The sequence below is a fragment of the Somniosus microcephalus genome, chromosome 21, assembly GCF_052327205.1.
Source record: "Somniosus microcephalus isolate GS21.2 chromosome 21, FLI_Smic_1.0, whole genome shotgun sequence".
Lineage (NCBI taxonomy): Eukaryota > Metazoa > Chordata > Chondrichthyes > Squaliformes > Somniosidae > Somniosus > Somniosus microcephalus.
In genome coordinates, this window is record NC_141007.1 from 57,831,584 (window position 1) to 57,856,001 (window position 24,418).

The following is a 24,418-nucleotide window of genomic DNA, read 5'->3' on the forward strand; positions in this document are numbered from 1 at the left end:
GTTGAGCGGAGCAGGCGCCGGAGCCTGCTTTGCTCAGGATTCTTCAAAAAAAAAGGTTGCTGTGGAACCAGGAAGAGCAGGAGTGCTTTCCCGAATTCACAATATCCCGATTGACACCCCTGCTCCACCATGCTCAAATTTCTGGGCCTCTGTCATTGTTTTGGTGAGATTAAGCTTGCAGTGCAAAAGAAAAACTGAAGGAAAAAAAAATAGCCTAGAAATTGCAACCATTTTTGCATGTAATTACTGTAGCACTCTTTGGGTGGGCAAGAGGAATTTGAGGGCGAACCTGTTTCTGCTGGGTTTTTGCCCATTTTGTACCTCTTTGGTAAATTCTGGTGGCAATTGGCATTCGTTCTGCCCAACCACCCTCCAGCACAAGATATTTGGAAGTAGGACTAGCGGGATACCGGGCTCACGTAGAACTTCTGTCAGTTCCAACCAGGATGCGGTCAACAATAAGCACACCAGCATGGAGCAGACACACTTGCCACACCACGATAATCGATTAGTGTTGGGGAAGCAGAAGAAGAAGTGGTGCCAGGCAGCACTTGAAATATTTTTGCCTTTTAACACTTAGGCCGGAGGAGCCTGTATCTCCCCACCGCCACTGCTCCCCCGCGCACCCCGCCCCCCCACACCCCGCCGGCAAATGATACAGCACTTTGCTGGTCCATAATCCCACTGGCCATAAAGCGCGGCCACTCCAGTAGCATTGCCAATGCCGCGGGCAACTGCCCTGATAATGCAGGTGACCCTGTCCCTGAGTTTGGAGCCAGCATCAGGGCCAGAGCAGAAGGGCAGGCGGAATAACTGCAACCACACTTCTGGCTCCCAATATTTCTCGGCCCTTTTATTGTTTTCCCATAATTGTGCTGGCGGCGAGGATTCAAGTTCAAGAGAAAGGACTGAACCGGCAGATAAATCTTTAGTAATAAAATAGCGATAAGACGTATAAAAGTGTTACATAGTTCACCCTTTTATATGCATGTGTCAGATATCTGCTTTGGTAGCCAGTGATTATTTTTGATGCTTTAGCTTGTAGGATCTTTCAAGATGCGTGTATTGGTAATTCACGATGAATTTTATTATCTGGCTCAGTTTATCATATTTTTCAAGAAACTGATTGTTTCACTGATTCAGTGGGTTCCACATGGTGTTAACACTGTAATTGTGTTTCTTTCCAGTACATGTATAGGACTGATTAATCGGTGCATTCAACAAGAAGTCATGGAGTTGGTGCTAGTTGTACCACTGCTTCAATGGTGTATGAAACAGTGTCAACCGTCACATTCAGTGAGCAGTGAAGCCAGTTCTAGCAGACCAGATCCACTGCAAGGTGTTTCATATAATGAGTTTCGAAACAGGATAAAATATAATACTGACAAAAGAAGGTGAAATTTATATATTTTTAAATACTTTCTGTAAATGTTGATTTAAAAACCTTTGTGGAGTGCTGTTCAGTACTGTCTAACTTGTAGATTATTGATTTAAACAATTACAAATTGGTAGTACAAGATACCACATGGATCCCAGTGTGTTGTGACGTTTATAGAGCAGATGAACATGGTGTCCTGTTGCTACCACATCAGTGGGCTGGTTGGGTCCAGAGGTTGTTTCCATGTTCTATCAGATTAAGATTCTGTACTTTTTACTTACAACAACAACAACAACTTGCATTTATATAGTACCTTTAATGTAGTAAAACGTCCCAAGGCGCTTCACTGGAGCGTTATCAAACAAAACTTGACACAGAGCCACATAAGGAGATATTAGAACAGGCTTGGTCAAAGAGCTAGGTTTTAAGGAGCATCTTAAAGAAGGATAGAGAGCCGGGGAGGTTTAGGGAGGGAATTCCAGAGCTTAGGGCCTAGGCAGCTGAAGGCATGGCCGCCATTGGTGGAGCGATGAAAGTCAGAGATGCGCAAGACTCCAGAATTGGAGTAGCACTGAGATCTCGGAGGTTTGTAGGACTGGAAGAGGTTACGGAGATAGGGAGGGGCGAAAACAAGTATGAGAATTTTGAAACGGAGGTATTGCTGGACCGGGGGTCAATGTAGGTCAGCGAGCACGGGGTGAACGGGACTTGGTGCGAGTTAGGAGATACGGGCAGCAGAGTTTTGGATGAGCTCAAGTTTACGGAGGATGCAAAGTGGGAGGCCAGCTAGGAAAGCATTGGAATAGTCGAGTGTAGAAGTAACAAAGGCCTGGATGAGGTGGGGCGGAGACGGGTGATGTTACGGAGGTGGAATTAGGCAGGCTTGGTGATGGAGGGGATATGGGGTTGGAAGCTCACAACTAACTAATAAATTAACTTCATTTTTTTTATACCTACAAATCGATACCACAGATGTGTGTAGTGATTTAGTCAGTATTCCAGCAGTTAGGGTTCAGTCTTAGGCTTGGCAGTTACAGGAGCTGTGCGGAACTGGGAGCTGCAGGCTGGGATGTAATTTAACTGCTTCAGTGTACTCTTCCTGGCACTCAGTTTTGTTGCACTAGTATTGATTCAGTGATGCCAAAGTGGAGTGAAGTTTTCATTTCACTGTTAGAAAATGCCATTTACAGGTGATTACCATATTTTATGTAACATGTGGTGGCGGTGGCAGTGAGGAAGTCCATGATACAGTCATACTTAGGGCTGGATTTTCTCAATGGGGAGCTTTTGGAGGCAGGACTCCCACTTGTCGGGTTTTAGTCCCGCCTTCATCGACTTGTGGCCAACCCACGCTATTTTCCCTTGATAGACCTTGTTAAGGGTGTCGCAATATTAATTAAGGAGACAATTACTGCTGTAAGGAGGGATGATATATTAACAGGTTCCTCTAATGAGGCCATATGGGTTGAACTTAAAAACAAAAAGGGGGCTAGCACTTTGCTGGGAGTGTACTATAGGCCCCCAAACAGCCAGGGGAAGATAGAGGAACAGATATGTAGGCAAATCTCAGAGAAGTGTACAAATAATAGGGTAATTATAGTGGGGGATTTCAACTTCCCCAATATTAACTGGGATAGTCAGAGTGTGAAAGGCTTAGAGGGTGCAGAATTCTTAAAGTACATCCAGGAGAGCTTTTTGAGCCAGCATGTAGAAAGTCCTACAAGAGAGGGGGCGGTACTGGACCTAATTCTAGGGAATGTGGCCGGGCAAGTGGTAGAAGTGTTAGTAGGTGAGCACTTTGGTGACAGTGACCATAATTCGGTGAGATTTAAGGTAGTCATGGAAAAGGACAAGGATGGACCGGAAATAAAGGTTCTAAATTGGGGGAAGGCCGATTTTAATATGATAAGGCAGGATCTGGCCAATGTGGACTGGGATCAGCTACTTGAAGGAAAATCCACATCGGAGCAATGGGAGTCTTTCAGAAAGGAAATTGAGAGAGTACAATGGCAACATGTTCCCGTAAAGGTCAAGGGTGGGACCAACAAGCCCAGGGAACCAAGGGATATACGAGAATGGATTAGGAAAAAAAGGGGGGCTTTTGGCAGATACAAAGGACTAAAGACAGAGGAAGCCCTAGAGGAGTATAAAAAGTGCAGGGGGATACTTAAAAAAAGAAATTAGGAGAGCGAGGAGGGGCCATGAAATAACACTGGCGAGCAAAATAAAGGAAAATCCTAAGGTGTTTTATAAGTATATTAAGGGCAAGAGGATAACTAGGGAAAGAGTAGGACCCATTAGGGACCAAAGTGGCAAACTGTGTATAGAGCCAGAGGATGTAGGTGGGGTTTTAAATGAATTTTTTGCATTTGTGTTCACTATGGAGAAGGACGATGTGGACATAGAAATCGGGCAGTGGGACTGTGATATACTTGAACATACTAGCATCGAGAGGGAGGAGGTACTAGCGGTTTTAGCAGGCTTAAAAGTGAATAAATCCCCAGGCCCGGACGAGATGTATCCCAGGCTACTATGTGAGGCAAAGGAGGAGATTGCAGGGCTCTGACACAAATTTTCAGAACCCCTCTGGCCACAGGGGATGTGCCAGAGGACTGGAGAACAGCTAACGTCGTACCATTATTCAAGAAGGGTAGTAGGGATAAACCAGGGAATTACAGGCCAGTGAGCCTAACATCAGTGGTAGGGAAATTATTGGAAAAAATTCTGAGGGACAGAATTGGTCTCCACTTGGAGAGGCAGGGATTAAATAGGGATAGTGAGCATGGCTTTGTCAAGGGAAGATCATGTCTGACCAATTTGATTTAATTTTTCGAGGGGGTGACTAGGTGTGTGGATGAAGGTAGTGCAGTGGATGTGGTTTACATGGATTTCAGTAAGGCTTTTGATAAAGTCCCGCATAGGAGACTGGTCAGGAAGGTAAGAGCCCATGGGATCCAGGGTGCCTTGGCACATTGGATCCAAAACTGGCTTAGTGGCAGAAGGCAGAGGGTGATGGTGGAAGGTTGTTTTTGTGACTGGAAGCCTGTGTCCAGTGGGGTACTGCAGGGATCGGTGCTGGGTCCCTTGCTGTTTGTGGTCTACATTAATGATTTGGATGTGAATGTAAAAGGTATGATCAGTAAGTTCGCAGATGACACGAAAATTGGTGGGGTGGTAAATAGCGAGGCGGGAAGCCTCAGGCTACAGGACGATATAGATGGGTTGGTCAGATGGGCGGAACAGTGGCAAATGGAATTTAACCCTGAAAAGTGTGAGGTGACGCATTTTGGACGGACTAACAAGGCAAGGGAATACACAATGAATGGTAAGACCCTAGGAAAGACAGAGGATCAGAGGGACCTTGGTGTGCATGTACATAGATCCCTGAAGGCAGCAGAACAGGTGGATAAGGTGGTTAAAAAGGCATATGGGATACTTGCCTTCATTAGCCGAGGCATAGAGTATAAGAGCAGGGAGGTTATGATGGAGCTGTACAAAACGCTGGTAAGGCCACAGCTGGAGTACTGTGTGCAGTTCTGGTCAACACACTATAGGAAGGATGTGATTGCTTTGGAGAGGGTGCAGAGGAGATTTACCAGGATGTTACCTGGGCTGGAGCGCTTCAGCTATGAAGAAAGGCTGGACAGGCTGGGGTTGTTTTCCTTGGAGCAGAGAAGGCTGAGGGGGGACCTGATTGAGGTATACAAAATTATGAGGGGCATAGATAGGGTGGATAGAAAGAAACTTTTCCCCTTAGTAGTGGGGTCAATAACAAGGGGGCATAGATTCAAGGTAAGGGGCAGGAGGTTTAGAGGGGATTTGAGGAAAAACTTTTTCACCCAGAGGGTGGTTGGAATCTGGAACTCACTGCCTGAAAGGGTGGTAGAGGCAGGAACCCTCACAACATTCAAGAAGCATTTGGATGAGCACTTGAAATGCCATAGCATACAAGGCTACGGACCAAATGCTGGAAAATGGGATTAGATTAGACAGGGCTTGATGGCCGGCGCGGACGCGATGGGCCAAAGGGCCTCTTTCTGTGCTGTATAACTCTATGACTCTAAGCCCACCCAGCAGACTTAGCAGGCCAATTAAGGGACACCTGGTGACGTCAGCGAGTGACGTTTCATCTGTCAAGATTTTTTGACAGATGAAATGTCATCATTTGACAGCTCTGTGAAGCTGTCAAACACTGACAATCTGTCTTCTAAGTTGAGTCTTTACTCAAGACTCAATTAGAAAGCCTTCCTGAGCAGAAAGCAGAAAGCTGCAGCTTTTGACAGTTCAGCAGCCATTCTGCTTTCTGTGCTGGTGAGCTGAGGGACTCCCGAGAGCTGAAGGGAGGAAGCCTGCAGGAAGAAGTAAAGGTAAGTAAAACTTATTAAAACACTTTACACACACCTCACACACTTACCTCTGCAGACATGCACCCATCACTCACCCTCCGACCCCCGCAGACCCACGGCTCACCTCGTTGACCCTGGCGTGGTTCGGAGCTGTCGGGAAGTCCACACTTCAAGGCTGAAAATAGGGATTCTCAAAAAAACTGCCTGTTAACTACCTGTTAACAGGCAGTTAATTGGCACTAATCCCCTTCCCACCTCAGGGGGGCAGCTCCCAGTGCGGGTCGGGGACCCGCCTCCTGGGAAGATGGCATGGAGGCGGGTTGGTGGCGGGATGGGTACCTGCCCCCAGATTCTGCCATTTTCCCGGCAGTCCCGCCTCCAAACCTGCCTCCCCAGGGCTGGCAAAATTCCCCCCATTGACTCTGGCTGGAGCAGGCTTGATGGGTAGAATTACCTTTTCTTGCTGCAGGTTTTCCTATGTCCTTACCCAGTTTAGACATACTTGGGAATGGAGGTCATTGCCTAATTCATTCTAATGGATGAAAAGTTGTGCAGGGCATCCTAACCTCTGCACTCAAATTCACAATATGCACGCCCGTTGTGCAAAGCTCTGCACATTCCTATAATCTATTCCCTAATCCCATTATTGACTGTGCATCCAAAAGATGGTGTGAAAATAAAAGCTTACTTGCACCGAAGCTGTATTGAACTATTTCTTAATTGCTGTTCAATAAACTGCAACTTGCTAGTAGATATCCCATGGTGTTGCTCACAGTGAATTGAGATACACTGGCTTGAATGGATAGATTCAGCGACACATCATTCATCTTCGGATAAATCTGCTGGCAGAACCAAATTCTCTGCTGGCAGATGGTGCTCACCACATTGTGATTGGTTGAAGGGACCGCTGTGCTGTGGTCTAATTGATCAGAGGGATTCTGAAACACTACATAGAAACAGGAGTAGGCCATTCAGCCTCTCGAGCCTGTTCCACCATTCAATTAGATCATGGCTAGATCTGGATCTTAACTCCATCCACCCACCTTGGTTATGTAACCCTTGTCTAACAAAAATATATCAATCTCAGTTTTGACATTTTCAATTGACCCCCCCCAGCCTTGACAGCTTTTTGGGGGAGAGAGTTCCAGATTTCCACTACCCTTTGTGTGAAGAAGTGCTTCCTGACATCACCCCTGAACGGCCTGGCTCTAATTTTAAGGTTATACTTCCTTGTTCTAGATTCCCTCACCAGAGGAAATAGTTTCTTTCTATCTACCCTATCAATTCCTTTAATTATTTTAAACACCTCAATGAGATCACCCCTTAATCTTCTATACTCAAGGGAATGCAAGACTAGTCTACACAACACAAAAGGCACACAATCACAAGACTTTTAATAATTTAAGTAGATAAGGAAAATTTACTCATACATGAAAAAGTAGTAACTTCACGGTTGCTTTTTAGCAATGTAACAACTGTTGTTATGTGTACTTATTTTTTGTTATTTTAGAAAATTGCTAGAACTTATAGTTCAAAACAAACCCCTGATTGGGACGTACCCTACACTGGTCTTCAGCTGGTTTTCACTGATTGCAACTGGGGACATTCCAGAATACGCGAGGGAAATGGGGATGACCCTGAAACATGTTGCACAAGGACTAATGTACAGATTAAAAGAGTATGAACAGAAAATGAAAAATGCTAATTTTAAACCGTGGGACCAAGATATTCAGGTTTGTTTTAAGTATTTGGTATCAAAGATTTTGGTACTTACAGGTGTTCTTCACAAACTATAAGCTCATCTCTAAGATCCACAGTCAACCATGAAAATGATAAACCTGCCGCCTTAATAATTTACATTAGAAAGGCTGTCCATATGTGAGCGCATCTACTAAATTTATTTTTTCTCATTATTTTGTAACAGTTCATTTTGTAGACATAAAGGATTTGAATTGCAGACATTTTCTAATTTAATAATCAGTATATAAAGATGTCCTTAAGACAATACAGTTGGCGCACAAGTTCTTCCTGAATAGTTTTTGCTGAATTTCAGATTTTCTTACTTCAAAAAAAGGGACCATCTTCATACATAGGCTAACCAGCAAATTTTAGCTTTGAGGCTTGGCTGAGCCTGTGGTACAGAACAGAATATTGTGGTTACTGACAAACACTACACAATCTTACAGCGCAGAGGCTTGAGGCCCACAGAATGGCCGAACAACAAATGTTGAATTGGAAGACTCCAGATTGGAGACTGTGCAACTGCTTTGGTTCAAAAGGTTAAATATCTGGAAAGCGCCGTCAGAGGCAAATAATAATGAGACTTACAGAAAAGCAACCTTTCTTCAGCAGTCTGATTGAGACTGATTTGTGCCTGAAGAAGTCTGAGGGCAGGTGGAGAATGTACTCAGTCTGTTAAGGGGTGTCACTACATCTAAGAACCCCTTGGCTGTCAGCACGCTGAGTGCCATAGGATTTCTGCTGAGGCCATTACCTTTGTGCATTGAGCATCTCCCTCGAAGAGTTCTGGGCCTTTTTGATGTGGGGATAAGGGGTAGGCCATTTAGGACTGAGATGAGGAGGAATTTCTTCACCCAGAGAGTGGTGAACCCGTGGAATTCTCGACCACACAAGGCAGTGGAGGCCAATTCATTAAATATATTCAAGAAGGAGTTAGATATATTTCTTAAGGCTAAAGAGATCAGGGGATATGGGGAGAAGGCAGGGACAGGGTACTGAGTTTGGATGATCAGCCATGATCTCATTAAATGGCGGAACAGACTCGAGGGGCCGAATGGCCTACTCCTGCTCCTATCTTCTATGTTTCTCTGTTTCTATGTTAGCAGTGCCAGTAACAGAAGGTCACTCATCAAATGATCTCAGTGAATTCGGTGCCTCCAGAAAAAGTGCCTAAGAAGCTGGAGTCCATAATGTATAAATATGTATTCCAATGGATTGTTGTAATTGATGTAAGCTAACCTCATTTTTAGAAGGTTTTTGAAGCTGGTGAGAATAGTTCTGCATGCGAAGAATGGCATTTTGATGGCTCATAATTACTGCTTTTTGATTTGTTGTATGTTACAATTAATTAAATTTAGGATTATTTTATTATTCTGCAGGCATTTGGAAAAAGCATCGATTATATCAAAGAAATGATAGCCCAACAAACAGAAAGGTACACTTTATATATTTGTTTCCAGATGAAGGAGACAAATGCTAACCGGATTGGGTTAGCTATTATTTTCTCGTTAAAGCTGTACTCTTTGGAACATTGTCCCCAATTCTCTCCACCTTTCTACTTCATTCCCCACCTTTAAAAGTCTTCTCAAAATACATTTCTTCAACCCAGCTTTCAGTCACTTCTCTTAAATCAACCCCGGCAAAGGCTCGGCATCTGCTTCTTCTCTCTGCCTTAAAATTCTATATAACTGTTGTTGTCGTGGTTACTGTTAGACGTTTCCTTCCCCTTTAACAGGGATAGGCAAGACAAGCTTTATTCATAAAGCACCTTTAATGCAAAAAACTGTCCCAAGGTGATTAGGAGGGATGGCCAAATGCTTGGTCAAAAAAGATAGGTTTAATCTGGTTTCTGAGGAGAGACATGGGGAGTCGGAGGGGTTTAGGGAGTGAGATCCAGAGAGTAGGGCTGAGGCAGCAGAAGGTTCTGCCACCAATGATCGGACAAAGGAAGGGGGAATTCACGAAAGGCCGGAGTAAGGGGACTGAAGGGGTGGGTTGGGATACAGGAAACTTTCTGGTATCCGGCACGGACGGGACCGACGTGGTGCCGGTTCATCAACAATTCCGGATAACCGAACGCTATAGTAAAAGATACGGAGCTCAGAGCTCCGTATAAAGCAACAAACCCTGTCAGCTTCAAAACAATCGGCACAAGTTGCAAGCGTCTCTGTAGCTTAGCAACAGCTTCAGCTACACCCTTGCACAGCAACAAATGGAGTAAAAAAAGTAACTAAAAGTAAAAAAAGTTACCTGAACCGACTCCTGAATTTTGCCGGTGGATAGAGCGTTCCGGTTATTTAGGAGCCGGTTAATCGAAAGTTTCTTGTATAAAGCTGGAGGAGATTGCAGAAATAGGGTGGGGTAGGACCATGGAGGGACTTTAAATTTAATGTGCTGGAGGACAGTAAGCCAGTGTAATTCAGTGAGGATAGAAATGATTGGTGGGATTTATTGGAGGAATAGAGACAGGCAACTGGAGTTTTGACAAGTTAGAGTTTATGGAGCGTTTGAGTGGTGCAGGGGCTGAGATCAGGTCAGATGCCAGCAATGTTGCAGAGGTGAAAATAAGTGATCTTGGTGATGGGTAAGAAAGAGGGGTTTGAAACTCATCTCTTCAAAGCTTTGCATGGTCTGGTTCAGAATGAGTGAATTGTGAGTGAGGGGGATGGAGTTACTGTCAAGGTAGTGGAGTTGATGGTGGGGGGCTGAAAATAAAGGCTTTGGTTATTCCAATGAAGGAAGTTGTGACTCATCTATGACTTGATGTCGAACAGACAGTCCAACAGCATGGAAGTGCTCGAGGGCTCCTGAGAAGTGGTGGAAAGTTGGGTGTCATCAGGACCTCATGCCTGTGGATGATGTCTCTGAGGAGCAGCAAGTAGATAATTGCTTTCTAAATTAGGGTGGGAGAACATAACTAGAACAGGTTTATCCTTAATTGAGCTCTTCACAACTCTGTGAACGTAAGCAGTTAAAGTATTGAATTAACAGCATAAATAATGATACATCAAAAGTCACCATTTCCTTACAATTAGAAACAAAATTGATGCATTTTGGCAGAATGACCAGGGAGAGGCAATATACACTTGATGGCACAGTTTTAAAGTGTGTACAGGGACAGAGGGACCTGGGAGTTAATGTGCATAGGCCCCTGAAGGTGGCAGGACATATTGAGAGTGTGGTTAACAAAGAATATGGGATCTTGGGCTTCATAAATAGAGGTATTGATTACAAAAGTACAGAAGTTATGCTGAACCTTTATAAAGCGCTGGTTAGGCCACAACTGGAGTATTGTGTCCAGTTCTGGTCACCACACTTTCGGAAGGATATGAAGGCCCTTGAGAGGGTGCAGAGGAGATTTACCAGAATGGTTCTGGGGATGGGGGATCTTAGCTACAAGGACAGGTTGGAGAAGCTGGATTTGTTTTCATTAGAGCAAAGGAGGTTGAGGGGTGATTTGATAGAGGTGTACAAGATTATGATGGGTTTGGATAGGCTAGACAGGGAAAGGCTGTTCCCACTAGTTGATGGTACAAGGACTAGGGGACAGAGATTTAAGGTTTTGGGCAAGAGATACAGGGGGGATGTGAGGACCTGGAACTCGCTACTGACGGAAGTGGTGGAAGCAGAGACATTCAATATTTTCAAGGGGAGACTGGATAGGCACTTGAAGGAAATAAACCTGCAGGGCTACAGGGATAGAGCGGGGGAAATGGGACTGACTGGATTGCTCTACAGAGAGCCAGCACGGACTAGATGGGCTGAATGGCCTCCTTCTGTGCCATTATGACTCTCAAAGCCAGAGCCCCAATTATTCATGCTCCAATAATTGAAGAGTCCAGTAATTTACAGGAAACTTTGTGATATCCGGCACCGACGGGACCGGCGTGTTGCCGATCTATCAAAACTGCCAGACATACAAAGTTAATGTTGAAGCATACGGAGGTTTTCATCTCCGTATCTGACAACAAACACTGTTGCTTAGCAACAGCTTCTAAAGAGTCGGCTGCAGCTGCAAGTGTCTCTAGCTGAAGCTGTTGCTATAGCTACAGACCTTGCAGTGCCTGACTGGGAAAAAAAAAGAACGAGAACTAAAAATACTTACAGAAAACGGCTCCTGATTTTTGCCGTTAGATCGAGTATTCCGGACATACAACCTTCGGATAAACCAAAGTTTCCTGTATGTTGATTTGAATGGTTTACTAAAGATTGAAATTAAGTCTCAATGTTTGTTTTTGCAGAGGGAATATCTCTGAGTTGTGGGAAAATGATTTGAAGTGGAGCAATAAGGTGCATATGATAACCTGTCAACTGACTAAGAGCACAGGATTGTATGAAGTTCCAGCTCTTTCATTTCAGCTTGTAGTGAAAGTTGCTGAGAAAATAAAAATGTTGTTAACAGAGGTAAGCCTTAAATTAGTCTGAATGTGAAATGCAACATAAACATACTTTGTCGCCTGCAGGGGGAAATTTTTGCATTGATATAGCACACTTCGCGTCCTCAGGTTGTGCCAAACCACTTCACAGTCAGGGAATTACTTCTGTACGTCTACCTGAACAGGCAGATGGGGCCTCAGCTTAACTCTCATCTGAAAGATGGCATCTCTGACAATGCAGCACTCCCTCAGTACTGCACTGAAGACAGCCTCGCTTTCTGTGCTCAATTCTTGGAGTGGCGCTTGAACCCACCACCTTCTAACTTGGAGGCAAAAGTGTATAGTTAGCCGTGTAAGATACTAGATGAGTAGTAGTTTGCCGTTTATTTAACACTTAAATCTAGATCCTTTTGAGTGAGTAAAATAGAACCCAGATTTCACTGTCAGAGAGCAGTCCTGGTGGTTACACCGGGATCGTGCCCGATGGTACCTTCTGTGGTGTCTCCACCAGAGCTTGTTAGGTCACTGGGAAGGTACCTCATTTACACGGGCTAGGTGGATGCATGTGCCACTTTGGGCACATCTCTGTGTGTGCCTGCCCATGTCTGCCCGGAAACACCAGGATCCACTGGCTTTTTAAGCAGAGGTCCAATCTATATTTTTTTTTAATTTACACTCTTTATGGATTTTGGATCTCTTGGCTGGCCTGGATCCCACAAACGTCCTTGTGGAGGCCAGTTTACCTCTACTTACTGGACATACTGGTTGCCACAGAAATGCCAGGGCTCAGTCAATGGCCATGTCTGGAAGACCCTGGATCCAACCCCTGGCTGTCAACTACCTTGTGTGGGGCAGATGGAAATTCTGCCTCTCATAAGGAAAGAGGATAATCAGGCAACCAGGTTTCCGCCCTTTTGGGGGGTGGTCCACCAGAATTGCGCTGGAGTTATGGCGGGAGAATGGTGGAACACCTGAGGAACTTTGGGGCCCCATTTTAAAATCAAGGAGTGCAGTACAAAGCAAGGGCCCATAAATCATATGAACAAAAATGTGTCACAATGGGGATAATTTTAGTTTTGGGCAATGGTGTAAAATGGGTGATACTGAATTGGCCGCACATTATAAACCACGGCCGATTTTCCTTTAGATTGAAGTCAATATAATGGAATATAAGGGTGGTGTAAATTGGGCGGTCAGTTCGATATCACCCATTCTACACTATTGCAAAAAGTTAAAACTATCCCACTAACTTTGGTTAACATTTTCTTTATCCAGTGCTTTGCAGTGGTTCTACTACTGACCCATAGTTGCGATCATGCAGCTTTAGCTGAACTTTATTGTCTGTTGTGCTTTCTTCAGTCTTAGTGCCTGCAATGACTTGCATTGAACGACTCTTGTTTTCTTCCCCCGCCCTCCATTCCAGGAATCGCAGAGTGAGCCATCCTCAGAAGAAAATCAAGTCCGTGTCAATTTAAAATCAGCAATCGACAGTGCTCAAGATTGCCTCCGTTCTTGGCGAACACACGCTTTGCAGAAAACCATACTTTCTGCAGCAAAGTGGACTGACAAGAAAGAACTGGAGGTATATCTGGCCCCTTTACCGTTCAAGGTCTATTCACTGGGTTTTAAGTGCAGAGTAAAAATATCGCATTCTGTATATTGGCTACATCTCAAATTAGTATTTATAAAAGGAACAAGACTAAATACAGAACATCCTGCTTAGAACCATAGAAGCTTACAGTGCAGCAGCAGGTCATTTGACCCACCACGCCTGTACCAGCACTTAATGATACCAATTCTAAAATGAATCCGACTGCTCCCAAGCTCTTTCCATGGCCCTGTTCCATCCTCTGCTACAAATATTGATCCAATTCTAAGGTGCAATGGTTTCCGCCTCAAACACTCCCTGAGGCAAAGCATTCCATGCTCGAACAATAATAAATGGGCCTGATAACTCTGTATCTCACCTCAAATCAACGTTCCCTTTTGTGGGCTAAGCAGTGGTGTGCAGTGAAAGATTCGGTTTGAATGAGAATGGATTATTTTTCTTAAAGGAGAAAATTGTCAAAAACAAAACATTAAGCAAACCAATTACTATGAATCATACAGAAGGAGGCCATTCAGCCCGTTGAGCCCATGTCGGCTCTCTGCAAGAGCACTTCAGCTTATCCCACTCCCCCGCCCTTTCCCTGTAGCCCTGCAATTTTTTTCCTTCAGGTACTTATCCAATTCCCTTTTGAAAGCCGTGATTGAGCCTGCCTCCACCACCCTCTCAGGCAGTGCATTCCACATCCTAAACACTCGCTGCGTAAAAAAGTTTTTCCTCATGTCGCCTTTGGTTCTTCTGCCAATCACCTTAAATCTGTGCCCTCTGGTTCTCGACCCTTCCGCCAATGGGAACCGTTTCCCTCTATCTGCTCTGTCTAGACCCCTCATGATTTTGAACACCTTTATCAAATCTCCTCTCAACCTTCTCTGCTCTAAGGAGAACAACCCCAGCCTCTCTAGTCTATCCATGTAACTGAAGTCCCTCATCCCTGGAACCATTCTTGTAAATCTTTTCTGCACCCTCTCTAAGGCCTTCACATCCTTCCTAAAGTGCGGTGCCCAGAATTGAACACAGTACTCCAGTTGAGGCCAAACCAGTGTTTTATAAAGGTTCATTATAATTTCCTTGCATTTGTACTCTATGGGCTCGAATTTCCAAGCCCCGAGGAGGCGGGTTTGGAGGTGGGAGTGGCGGGAAAATTGCAGAGTCGGGGGGCAGGAACCCATCCCGCCCCCAACCCGCCTCCGTGCCAATGTCCCAGGAGGTGGGTACCCGACCTGTGCTGGGAGCCGCCTCTCCGAGGCGGGAAGGGGATTAGTGCCAGTTAACAGGTAGTTAACAGGCAGTTTTTTGCCTAATCCCTATTTTTAGCCCTGAAGTGTGGGCTGTCCGACGGCTCTGAACCACGCTAAGTTAGCGAGGTGGACCGTCGATCTGCAGGGGTTGGAGGGGTCGAGATGTCCGTTGTGCAGGTGAGTGATGGGTGTATGTGTGTAGAGGTAAGTGTGTGAGGTAAGTGTAAAGTGTTTTAATAAGTTTTACTTACCTTTACTTTCTCCTGCAGGCTTCCTCCCTTCAGTTCTCGGGAGTCCCTGAGCTCACCGGCACAGAAAGCAGAATGGCCGCTGAACTGTCAAAAGCTGCAGCCTCTGCTTTCTGGTCTGGAGAGATCTCTAACTGAGTCTGAGTACAAGGACTCAAGTTAGAAGACAGATTGTCAGTGTTTGACAGCTTCACAGAGCTGTCAAACGCTGATTTTTCATCTGTCAAAAGCTCTTGACATGAAATGTCAATCGCTGATGTCATCAGTAACCAGGTGTCCCTTAATTGGCCTGCTGAGCCTGCTGGGCGGACTTAACAAGGTCAATCAAGGGAAAATAGCGTGGGTTAGCCACAAGTCGATGGAGGCGGGACTACAACCCAAAAAGTGGGAGTCCCGCCTCCATCATGTCCCCATTGATAAATTCGAGCCCTATGCCTCTATTTATGAAGCCCAGGATCCCGTATGCTTTTTTAACTACTTTCTCAACCTGCCCTGCCACCTTCAACAATGTATGCACATATGCCCCCAGGTCTCTCTGTTCATGCACCCCCTTTAGAATTGTACCCTTTAGGTTATATTGCCGCTCCTCATTCTTCCTACCAAAATGTACCACTTAGCACTGAAGTTTGTCGGCCATTGAATGGAAAACTTAAACGAGTAGGGATTTACTAGTGAGTATAACGATGGTTAACTGAAAGGCTACTTCATGTTATATTTCTAAAAGAAAATTGCTTCAGCCCACATCCGACAAGAAATCCAGTGTGGTGATAATTCCCTCTAAATTAACAGTTACTTTTATCTGGGAGCGTATGTGGGAAAGTGGTGCATGATTTTATGATTGCTGATTTAAATTTCCATTACGCGCATCCAGCGGGCGAGGTTCCCTGTCAGGAGCACAGATTCGGAATAATTATTTTTTACTCTGTTCTGGTTGTTGTATTTTTTTTTAACTCCAAGCGTTGATTTTCTTTTACCAGAAAAGGCCTGTCGCCACTGGAATATAACAGTAATTTCCACGATTGGGTGTTAACATGGCGAAATTGTGTTTCCGTGGTTCTCAGGTCAAGAAAGCAGAGCTCACAGCCTGTCATTTTAAGCATTTTTTAAAATCATTCCTGGGATGTGGGCATCGCTGGCAAGGCCTGTATTTATTGCCCATCCCTAATTGCCCTTGAGAAGGTGGTGGTGAGCCGCCTTCTTGAACCGCTGCAGTCCGTGTGGTGAAGGTACTCCCACAGAGCTGTTAGGGAGGGAGTTCCAGGATTTTGATCCAGCGACAATGAAGGATCGGCGATATATTTCCAAATCAGGATGGTGTGTAACTTGGAGGGGCACTTGCAATGGTGGTGTTCCCATGCACCTGCTGCCCTTGTCCTTCTAGGTGGTAGAAGTCGCGGGTTTGGGAGATGCTGCTGAAGAAGCCTTGGTGAGTTGCTGCGTGCATCTTGTAGATGGTACACACTGCAGCCACGGTACGCCAGTGGTGGAGGGAGTGAATGTTTAAGGTGGTGGATGGGGTGCCAATCAAGCGGGCTGCTTTGTCCTGGATGGTGTCGAGCTTCTTGAGTGTTGTTGGAGTTGCACTCATCCAGGCAAATGGAGCGTATTCCATCACACTCCTGACTTGTGCCTTGTAGATGGTGGAAATGATTTGGGGCGTCAGGAGGTGAGACACTTGCCGCAGAATACCCAGCCTCTGACCTGCTCTTGTAGCCACAGTACTTATGTGGCTGGTCCAGTTAAGTTTCTGGTCAATGGTGACTCCCCAAGATGTTGATGGTGGGGGATTTGGCAATGATAATGCCGTTGAATGCCATGGGGCTTGTGTGGTGCGAATGTTACTTGCCTCTTATCAGTCCAAGCCTGAATGCCATTCAGGTTTTGCTGCATTCGGGCATGGACTGCTTCATTATCTGAGGAGTTGTGAATGGAACTGAACACTGTGCAACCATCAGCGAACATCCCCACTTCTGACCTTATGATGGAGGGAAGGTCATTGATGAAGTAGCTGAAGATGGTTGGGCCTAGGACACTGCCCTGAGAAAGTCCTGCAGCAATGCTCTGGGGCGGAGATGATTGACCTCCAACAACTACAACCATCTTCCTTTGTGCTAGGTATGATCCAGCCAGTGGAGAGTTTTCCCCCTGATTCCCATTGACTTCAGTTTTACTAGGGCTCCTTGATGCCACACTCGGTCAAATGCTGCCTTGATGCCAAGGGCAGTCACTTTCACCTCACCTCTGGAATTCAGCTCTTTTGTCCGTGTTTGGACCAAGGCTGTAATGAGGTCTGGAGCCGAGTGGTCCTGGCGGAACCCAAAACTGAGCATCAGTGAGCAGGTTATTGGTGAGTAAATGCCGCTTGATAGCACTGTCAACGACATCTTCCATCACTTTGCTGATGATTGAGAGTAGACTTATGGGGCGGTTATTGGCCGGATTGGATTTGACCTGCTTTTTGTGGACAGGACATACCTGGGCAGTTTTCCACATTGTCGGGTAGATGCCAGTGTTGTAGTTGTGCTGGAACATCTTGGTTAGAGGTGCGGCTAGTTCTGGAGCACAAGTCTCCAGCACGACAGCCGGGATGTTGTCGGGGCCCATAGCCTTTGCTGTATCCAGTGTGTGCTCAGCCGTTTCTTGATATCACATGGAGTCAATCAAATTGGCTGAAGAATGGCTTCTGTGATGGTGGGGACCTCAGATGGTGGCTGATATGAATCATCCACTCGGCACTTCTGGCTGAAGATGGTTGCAAATGCGTCTTGTCTTTGGCACTTGCGTGCTGGACTCCGCCATCAGAGTCACAGGGTCACAGAAACGCCACAGTGCAGATAGAGGCCATTTCGGCCCATCGAGCCTGCACCGACACATATCCCACCCGATCCCCGTAACCCCTACACCGACACATATCCCACCCTATCCCCGTAACCCCACGTATTTAATCCCCCTAACACTAAGGGTCAATTTATGATAGCCAATCAACCTAACCCGCACATCTTTGGACTGTGGGAGGAAACCGGAGCACCCGGAGGAAACCCACGCAAACACGGGGAGAATGTGCAAACTCCACACAGACAGTCGCCCGAGGCCGGATTTGAACCTGGGTCCCTGGCGCTGTGAGGCAACAGTGCTAACCACTATGCCATCATTGAGGATGGGGAAATTCATGGAGCCTTCTTCTCCGATTAGTTGTTTAATCATCCACCACCATTCACGACTGGATGTGGCAGGACTGCAGAGCTTTGATCTGATGTGTTGATTGTGGAATCGCTTAGCTCTGTCTATAGCATGCTGCTTCCGCTGTTTAACATGCATGGAGTCCCGTGTTGCAGCTTCCCCAGGCTTTTTCCCACTGGCAAGACAGACCCAGGAGTGGCGGCACAGTGGTATACAGTCGGGAGGGAGTGGCCCTGGGAGTCCTCAACATTGACTCCGCACCCCATGAAGTCTCATGGCTTCAGGTCAAGCACGGTCAAGGAAACCCCCTGCTGATTAAAATTAATGGATGGACAGCCATGGCTGCGGACAAGGACGGTGTTTGCTGTGGAAAGATTCAGTTTGGGGCCCCTACATTTTACTAGACAACGATACTAACTATATCGGCTTAATCTGGTGTCACATCAACAAATGAGAAGAGAAAAAGATTCTCTCGAAGGGTCTCGACCCAAAACATTAATCTGCCTCTTCAAATACTAACCAAGTCACTGCACAAATTCCAGCATTCGTTGGTTGGACTGCAAAGAGTTGAATTCTACCCAGCCGAGGGAGGGGGAAAATTCCTCACAGCTTGTGGGCTACTCCCTACCCATAACTCTCCTCACACTTGCAGGAATGAATCTCATTCCATGTTAGTGATTGCAAATTATGAATGAGAGGAGAAGGATGGGAGAGCAGTGCACTGATAACTCAGCACCTGCATCCCTCCAGCGCGGAGCCAGGATGTGAGCAGCATGTCCAATTTGGAATGCAGTATGTTTACATTTCATACGCGGATTGATGGCGGCTCCTACTCACAGGTGAGTCTGTCGGCGGAGGCGAAGAGTTACCGGGTGGCGAGCCAGTCGATCCTCAGCACTTAACCCGGTGTCTCCGCTGATCGGAAGCCGCAGATCCGCATGGGACCCCGTCCAATTGCATGGGTTGCATGGCTACTGGCCTGAGATTTCCTGACCTGTGTTCCCTGGCAGCAGCTGATCTTGGAAACTATCCTACAGTGCGCAAAGGATAACCAGCATAAACCTGGAATTCTTCTTTAAAAATCCAGCATGCTTATAACTCTTTCGAATGATACTGTGGTACATTTTTAACCAATTAATAAATAATTCCATTTACTTTGCAGATGTGGCAGTGCCACTTCACCGTGGAGTGTGGAGTTGACGACTGGACTGCTGAGTGGAGAGATGTTACAAGAAATGACCTCATGAAAAGAATACAGGAGGTATATACATATATAACGAGACCAGCCCTTTTGGGTATTTTGATTTAATGGTTTTGGGCAGAGTTTTTGTCACATATTTACATAAATTAACCACTGACTTGCCAACACATAATAGCCAGCAAAACTACAGATTAGCAGCTTACCTTTATGAAATCTGCATCCGAATGAGCCGATACCCTCAGAAGCCGCCACAACCCTGATTTAAAATCTATTTGTAAAAGGGACATTAAGTGTAAAATGAGCGTAAGACCCCCCTCCTGAACTGCAGCGTCACATCACGGACTGAGAGTACGGCCTGTGGCAGGGGGATAGTTTTTGAAGGGCCTCTTTGAAGGCGGACAGAGCGTTTTCACTATTTCAGGTGCGAGCTTCCATCAGCTCTGTGCAGTTACCAAGAGAAACTAAAACAGTAACTACCCCTTCAGCTCACAAACAATGATATTTCAGAAATAGAAACAGGAAATGATGGAAACCCTCAGCAGGCCAGGGCAGCATCTGTGGAGAGAGAAAGAGTCAATGTTTCAGGTCGATGACCTTTCATTATATTTCAGGTTGTGTTCATAAAGATACCAGCATTTTATAAATGTGGTTATACATTTCATTTATTTTTTTGTTGTATTTCATTTATAGGAAAACCCCTCTGACCAAATAGTGATCTACTGGAATGAGATGGAAAATTTAACTGCCTTAAATCCCATTCTTCTGGATTGTTTTGAGACCTGTGCACTTAATGCTGTAGAGGAAGTTTGCCAGGTAAGAGAAAATACCAAAAGAAAGCATTTATCCCCGAATGGCCATACTTGATAATGTACACTTTGGGGTATTAAAGCTATTGTCCAGGTAACTGTATATCCATATATCTGGGAGTTTCCCACACAGTGCAATAGTCAGCAAACCCTTGGTTTCATTGACATTTTCTGGTGTTTGTTGCCAATAGCCAACTCTTGTTTGATGTGGAGGTAAAAAAAGAAAAGCCAGGAATCTGAATTAAATAATGACAATTCTGAGACTGCACAGCAGATTGACCAGCTCTAGAAAAAGATAAGGGGGGAAAAACTCGGTGGCGCCCCCTTTGGGGCGCTAACATCGCCAGGGTGCTAACTTTAGCGCCCCGAAAAAGTTATTACCCCTTGCGCCATAAACTCAGTAGTAGCGTCCCAAGCAGGGGGCGCGGCGCTACTGGAGGCGCTCCCCCTCCTTCTTGGGGCGCTACCAGTGAATTTCATGGTGTTACGTGCAACAACGCCACGCGCGTCAGCACGTAGCACCGCATCATTGCAGGCCTCCCTCCCCTGCGCGTACCGGGCCCTGCTAGACCACCGGGGAGCGGGGTGCTGTGAAAACAGCCTGGCACTCAAGAGGTGTGCCGGGCTGAGCGATCGCGGCCGGCACCCCGAAGAACAAATGGGAAGGGGGCAGGTGCTGGCAGCCGACCAAAATAAAAATGGCCGCCCGACACCTGCCCTTTAAGTAGCGCCGCCGCGGCTGCAAAAACGCCACCCTGACCCTGTCGGGCATATCGCCGGCGATAGGTCAGGGGGGCGCAACGTCATCGATGACGTCATTGCCGGCGGCGCCACGGGGCGCTACTGGCTTATGCCGCCGCTAACCTCCCACTGAATTTCGCGGGAGGCATTAGCGCCGCCGCACCCGGGCGCAAGGGGATTTGTGCCCCCACGGGGGGCGCTAACAAGAGGTGCAAATCAACCTAATTTTTCCCCCCAAGTTAATATTTCAAGTGGGACCTTTCATCAGAACTGCTACTGTTAGGCTGGAGAAACCTCTTTGAAAGGACTGGTACGGTGGCAGATGTAGTTCACCCCTCAAAGCTAACACCCCAAAATGACGGACGAGTTCTTTAATAACAAGCAAAAGGGCTTCTGCTGTAGTCGCATGTGTATTGTAAGTGGACTTGCGTCGGCTATGTTATTGGGTACATTCTGCTGTAATAGAGCGTGTAACATGAATGGACTTGTAGATGGCTAAGTTATAGCGTTCATTCTGCTGTAAGAGTGCATATATTGTAGATGGACATGTACATGGCTATATTATAGAGTTAATTCTGCAAATCTGTGCACTCAGTGAGGAAGCCTCACTGACACGGAGCCTGGGTTGAAAATGCAGCTACAACATTACAGCCCTGATTCTTCACCTCCGCCCCCGCCCCAACGCTCACTGCTCCTCGCTGAGAGTGTGAGATTGCAGAATTTACCCTTGTGTATATTTATATATATAAGCGAAAGAAGTGAATATGGGAAAATGAAGGTACAGATAGGTGCAGTGATGACCTTTAATTAGTTGGCAGTAGTCATAATTTTACACACACATACTAAAAAGGGAGCATGTGGTTTAGATTTGGGTGTGAATTATATTTGTGAAATAACTAGACTTGCTGTGTTCAGGTGCACTGTGAAAATTGATCTTTTTAAATGTCTTACTTTCTGCTAAATTTTAGAGTAAAAAGGAAGCAGAACTGCTTACAAAGTTACGCGCATGGGAGAACCAAAAACCTGCAAAGGTTTTATCAAAACTGATCGAAGAATCCTGGAAAAGAATGCAGGGGAGCAATATCAGCAGTGTCGGCTGTGTACTGAGTTCAGATTGTGCCATACACTATTGTCTTCTGCAAGGTAACCAGCTGGTGTAAATTTGGTTTACTTGTAACTGGTATGAGTACAAGACTCTATATAGAGCTGGGGGGTGGTGGGACTGACTGGATTGCTGTGCATAGAAACATAGAAGATAGGAGCAGGAGTAGGCCATTCGGCCCCTCGAGCCTGTTCTGCCATTTAATGAGATCATGGCTGATCATCCAAATTCAGTACCCTGTCCCTGCTTTCTCCCCATATCCCCTGATCCCTTTAGTCTTAAGAAATCTATCTAACTCCTTCTTGAATATATTTAATAAGCCGGCCTCAACGGCCTTCTGTGGTAGAGAATTCCACAGGTTTACCACTCTCTGGGTAAAGAAATTCCTCCTCACCTCTGTCCTAAACGGCTTACCCCTTATCCTTAGAGGAGCCGGCGTGGACTTGATGGGCCGAATGGCTTCCTTCTGTGCCGTTATGACTTTATGACTTCGTTAATATGTGGATTGGGTTCACAAATTAGCCGTAGTTCTTGGACTGTAGTTCAGCTCCATTGTCGACCTTGGTCAACCCTCAGTTCGGTGAAGTTTGAAAATGAATCTGAGCGAAGTTACCACTCTGCCCTCTAGTGATTTTTCCCCCCCAAATATCACTTCTCTGAATCCCAGAACATTCCCTTGGATTTCCGTCCAATGCTACATGTTGCTACAGCATTGAGTAAATTTCAACAAGTTGTGTTCTCATGTTTTTTTGAATGATTCTGGTGTAATTATTTACTCATGAATGCGTCAAATTGTAGTTGTGTGTCACTTCAGTCAGGAAATAACTGTGGCCAACGTAAAGTTTTTGTACAAAAGCAAAATACTGCGGATGCTGGAAATCTGAAACAAAAACGGAAAATGCTGGAAACATTCAACAGGTCAGGCAACATCTGTGGAGAGAGAAACAGAGTTAACGTTTCAGGTCAATGACCCTTCGTTAGAACTGGAAAAAGCTGGAGATGGAACAGGTTTTTAAGCAGGTGTGGGGGCAGGGAAAGGGGGGAGGGGAGGAAAGAACAAAAGGGAAGGTCTGTGATAGGGTGGAAGGCAGGAGAGATTAAATGACAAAAGGGATGATGGTGCAAGGCAAAAGGAGATGGTAATGGGACAGGTTAAGAAACATAGAAGATAGGAGCAGGAGTAGGCCATTCGGCCCTTCGAGCCTGCTCCGCCATTCAACGAGATCATGGCTGATCATCCAAACCCTAGCACCCGGTCCCTATACCGACAGCCATCCCACCCAAGCCCTATCCCCGTAACCCCGTAACCCCACGTATTTAATCCCCCCAACACTAAGGGCCAATTTTTTTATCATGGCCAATCAACCTAACCCGCACATCTTTGGACTGTGGGAGGAAACCGGAGCACCCGGAGGAAACCCACGCAAACACGGGGAGAATGTGCAAACTCCACACAGACAGTCACCCGAGGCCGGATTCGAACCCGGGTCCCTGGCGCTGTGAGGCATGAGATCATGGCTGACCATCCAAATTCAGTACCCGGTCCCTGCTTTCTCCCCATATCCCTTGATCCCTTTAGCCTTAAGAAATATATCTAACTCCTTCTTGAATATATTTAATGAATTGGCCTCAACTGCCTTCTGTGGTAGAGAATTCCACAGATTCACCACTCTCTGGGTGAAGAAAAGATGAGTCTAGATGAGGTGTAAATGGCAATGGCAGAATCATCAACAGCTGCCATGTGAGAGAGAAAAGAAAATATAGGGGTCAGGATTATAGTCTGAAATTGTTGAACTCGATGTTGAGTCCAGAAGGTTGTAAAGTGCCTAATCGAAAGATAAGGTGCTGTTCCTCGAGCTTACATTGAGCTTCGTTGGAACAGTGTAAAAGGCCGAGGATGGTGAGTTCAGAGTGGGAGTGGAGCGGAGAATTAAAGTCACTGCTGAGTGTTGCCAGCATTTTCTGTTTTTGTTAAAAGTTTTTGTATTTGCTCTTCGGGATGTGGGCGACACTAGCATTGCAATTTTTATTGTCCACCTCTAGTTGCCCTGATGGCATAGCGCCGGCTGGTTTCCTCCTCTGAAGTGATCCGGATGGGTTTTCACAGCACTCCGGCAGCTTTCATGGTCATTTTTTTCTGGTGCAAGCCCGCAGCTTACCAGATGTATTGAATTCAATTTCACCTCTGGGTCGCTAGCCCAGTACCAAAACTGCTAGGTTACTCCACTGTGCTCCACTCCTACTTTAAGTAGTGACTCTTGTATATGTAAGGCCGAGAGCGAGAGGGGATATCTCTTGAAGAGAGTGGAAATGTACGTGGCAGCATGTCTAGGAGAAGGCAGGAGCATGCCTGTTGGCTCATGAGGGACAGGGAGAGGTTTTGTTCGTCTGAGATGGGTAGCGAGCCCAGAAGGAAGTGGAAATTGGCCGACAGGCTTACGCAAAGCACAAAATAC

The 24,418-nt window shown here is 45.9% G+C and overlaps 1 protein-coding gene across 1 annotated transcript in view; it reads left to right on the top strand.

The window, feature by feature from the left end:
- LOC147102854 (E3 ubiquitin-protein ligase rnf213-alpha-like) overlaps nucleotides 1-24,418 on the top strand; it is a 175,188-nt gene that overhangs the window by 51,744 nt on the left and 99,026 nt on the right. The window contains 8 exon segments of the mRNA XM_085963739.1: nucleotides 1,188-1,394; nucleotides 7,235-7,457; nucleotides 8,844-8,899; nucleotides 11,706-11,868; nucleotides 13,264-13,422; nucleotides 19,275-19,373; nucleotides 20,004-20,126; nucleotides 21,829-22,003. Of these exon segments, the coding sequence (XP_085819865.1) occupies nucleotides 1,188-1,394; nucleotides 7,235-7,457; nucleotides 8,844-8,899; nucleotides 11,706-11,868; nucleotides 13,264-13,422; nucleotides 19,275-19,373; nucleotides 20,004-20,126; nucleotides 21,829-22,003 (1,205 nt within the window).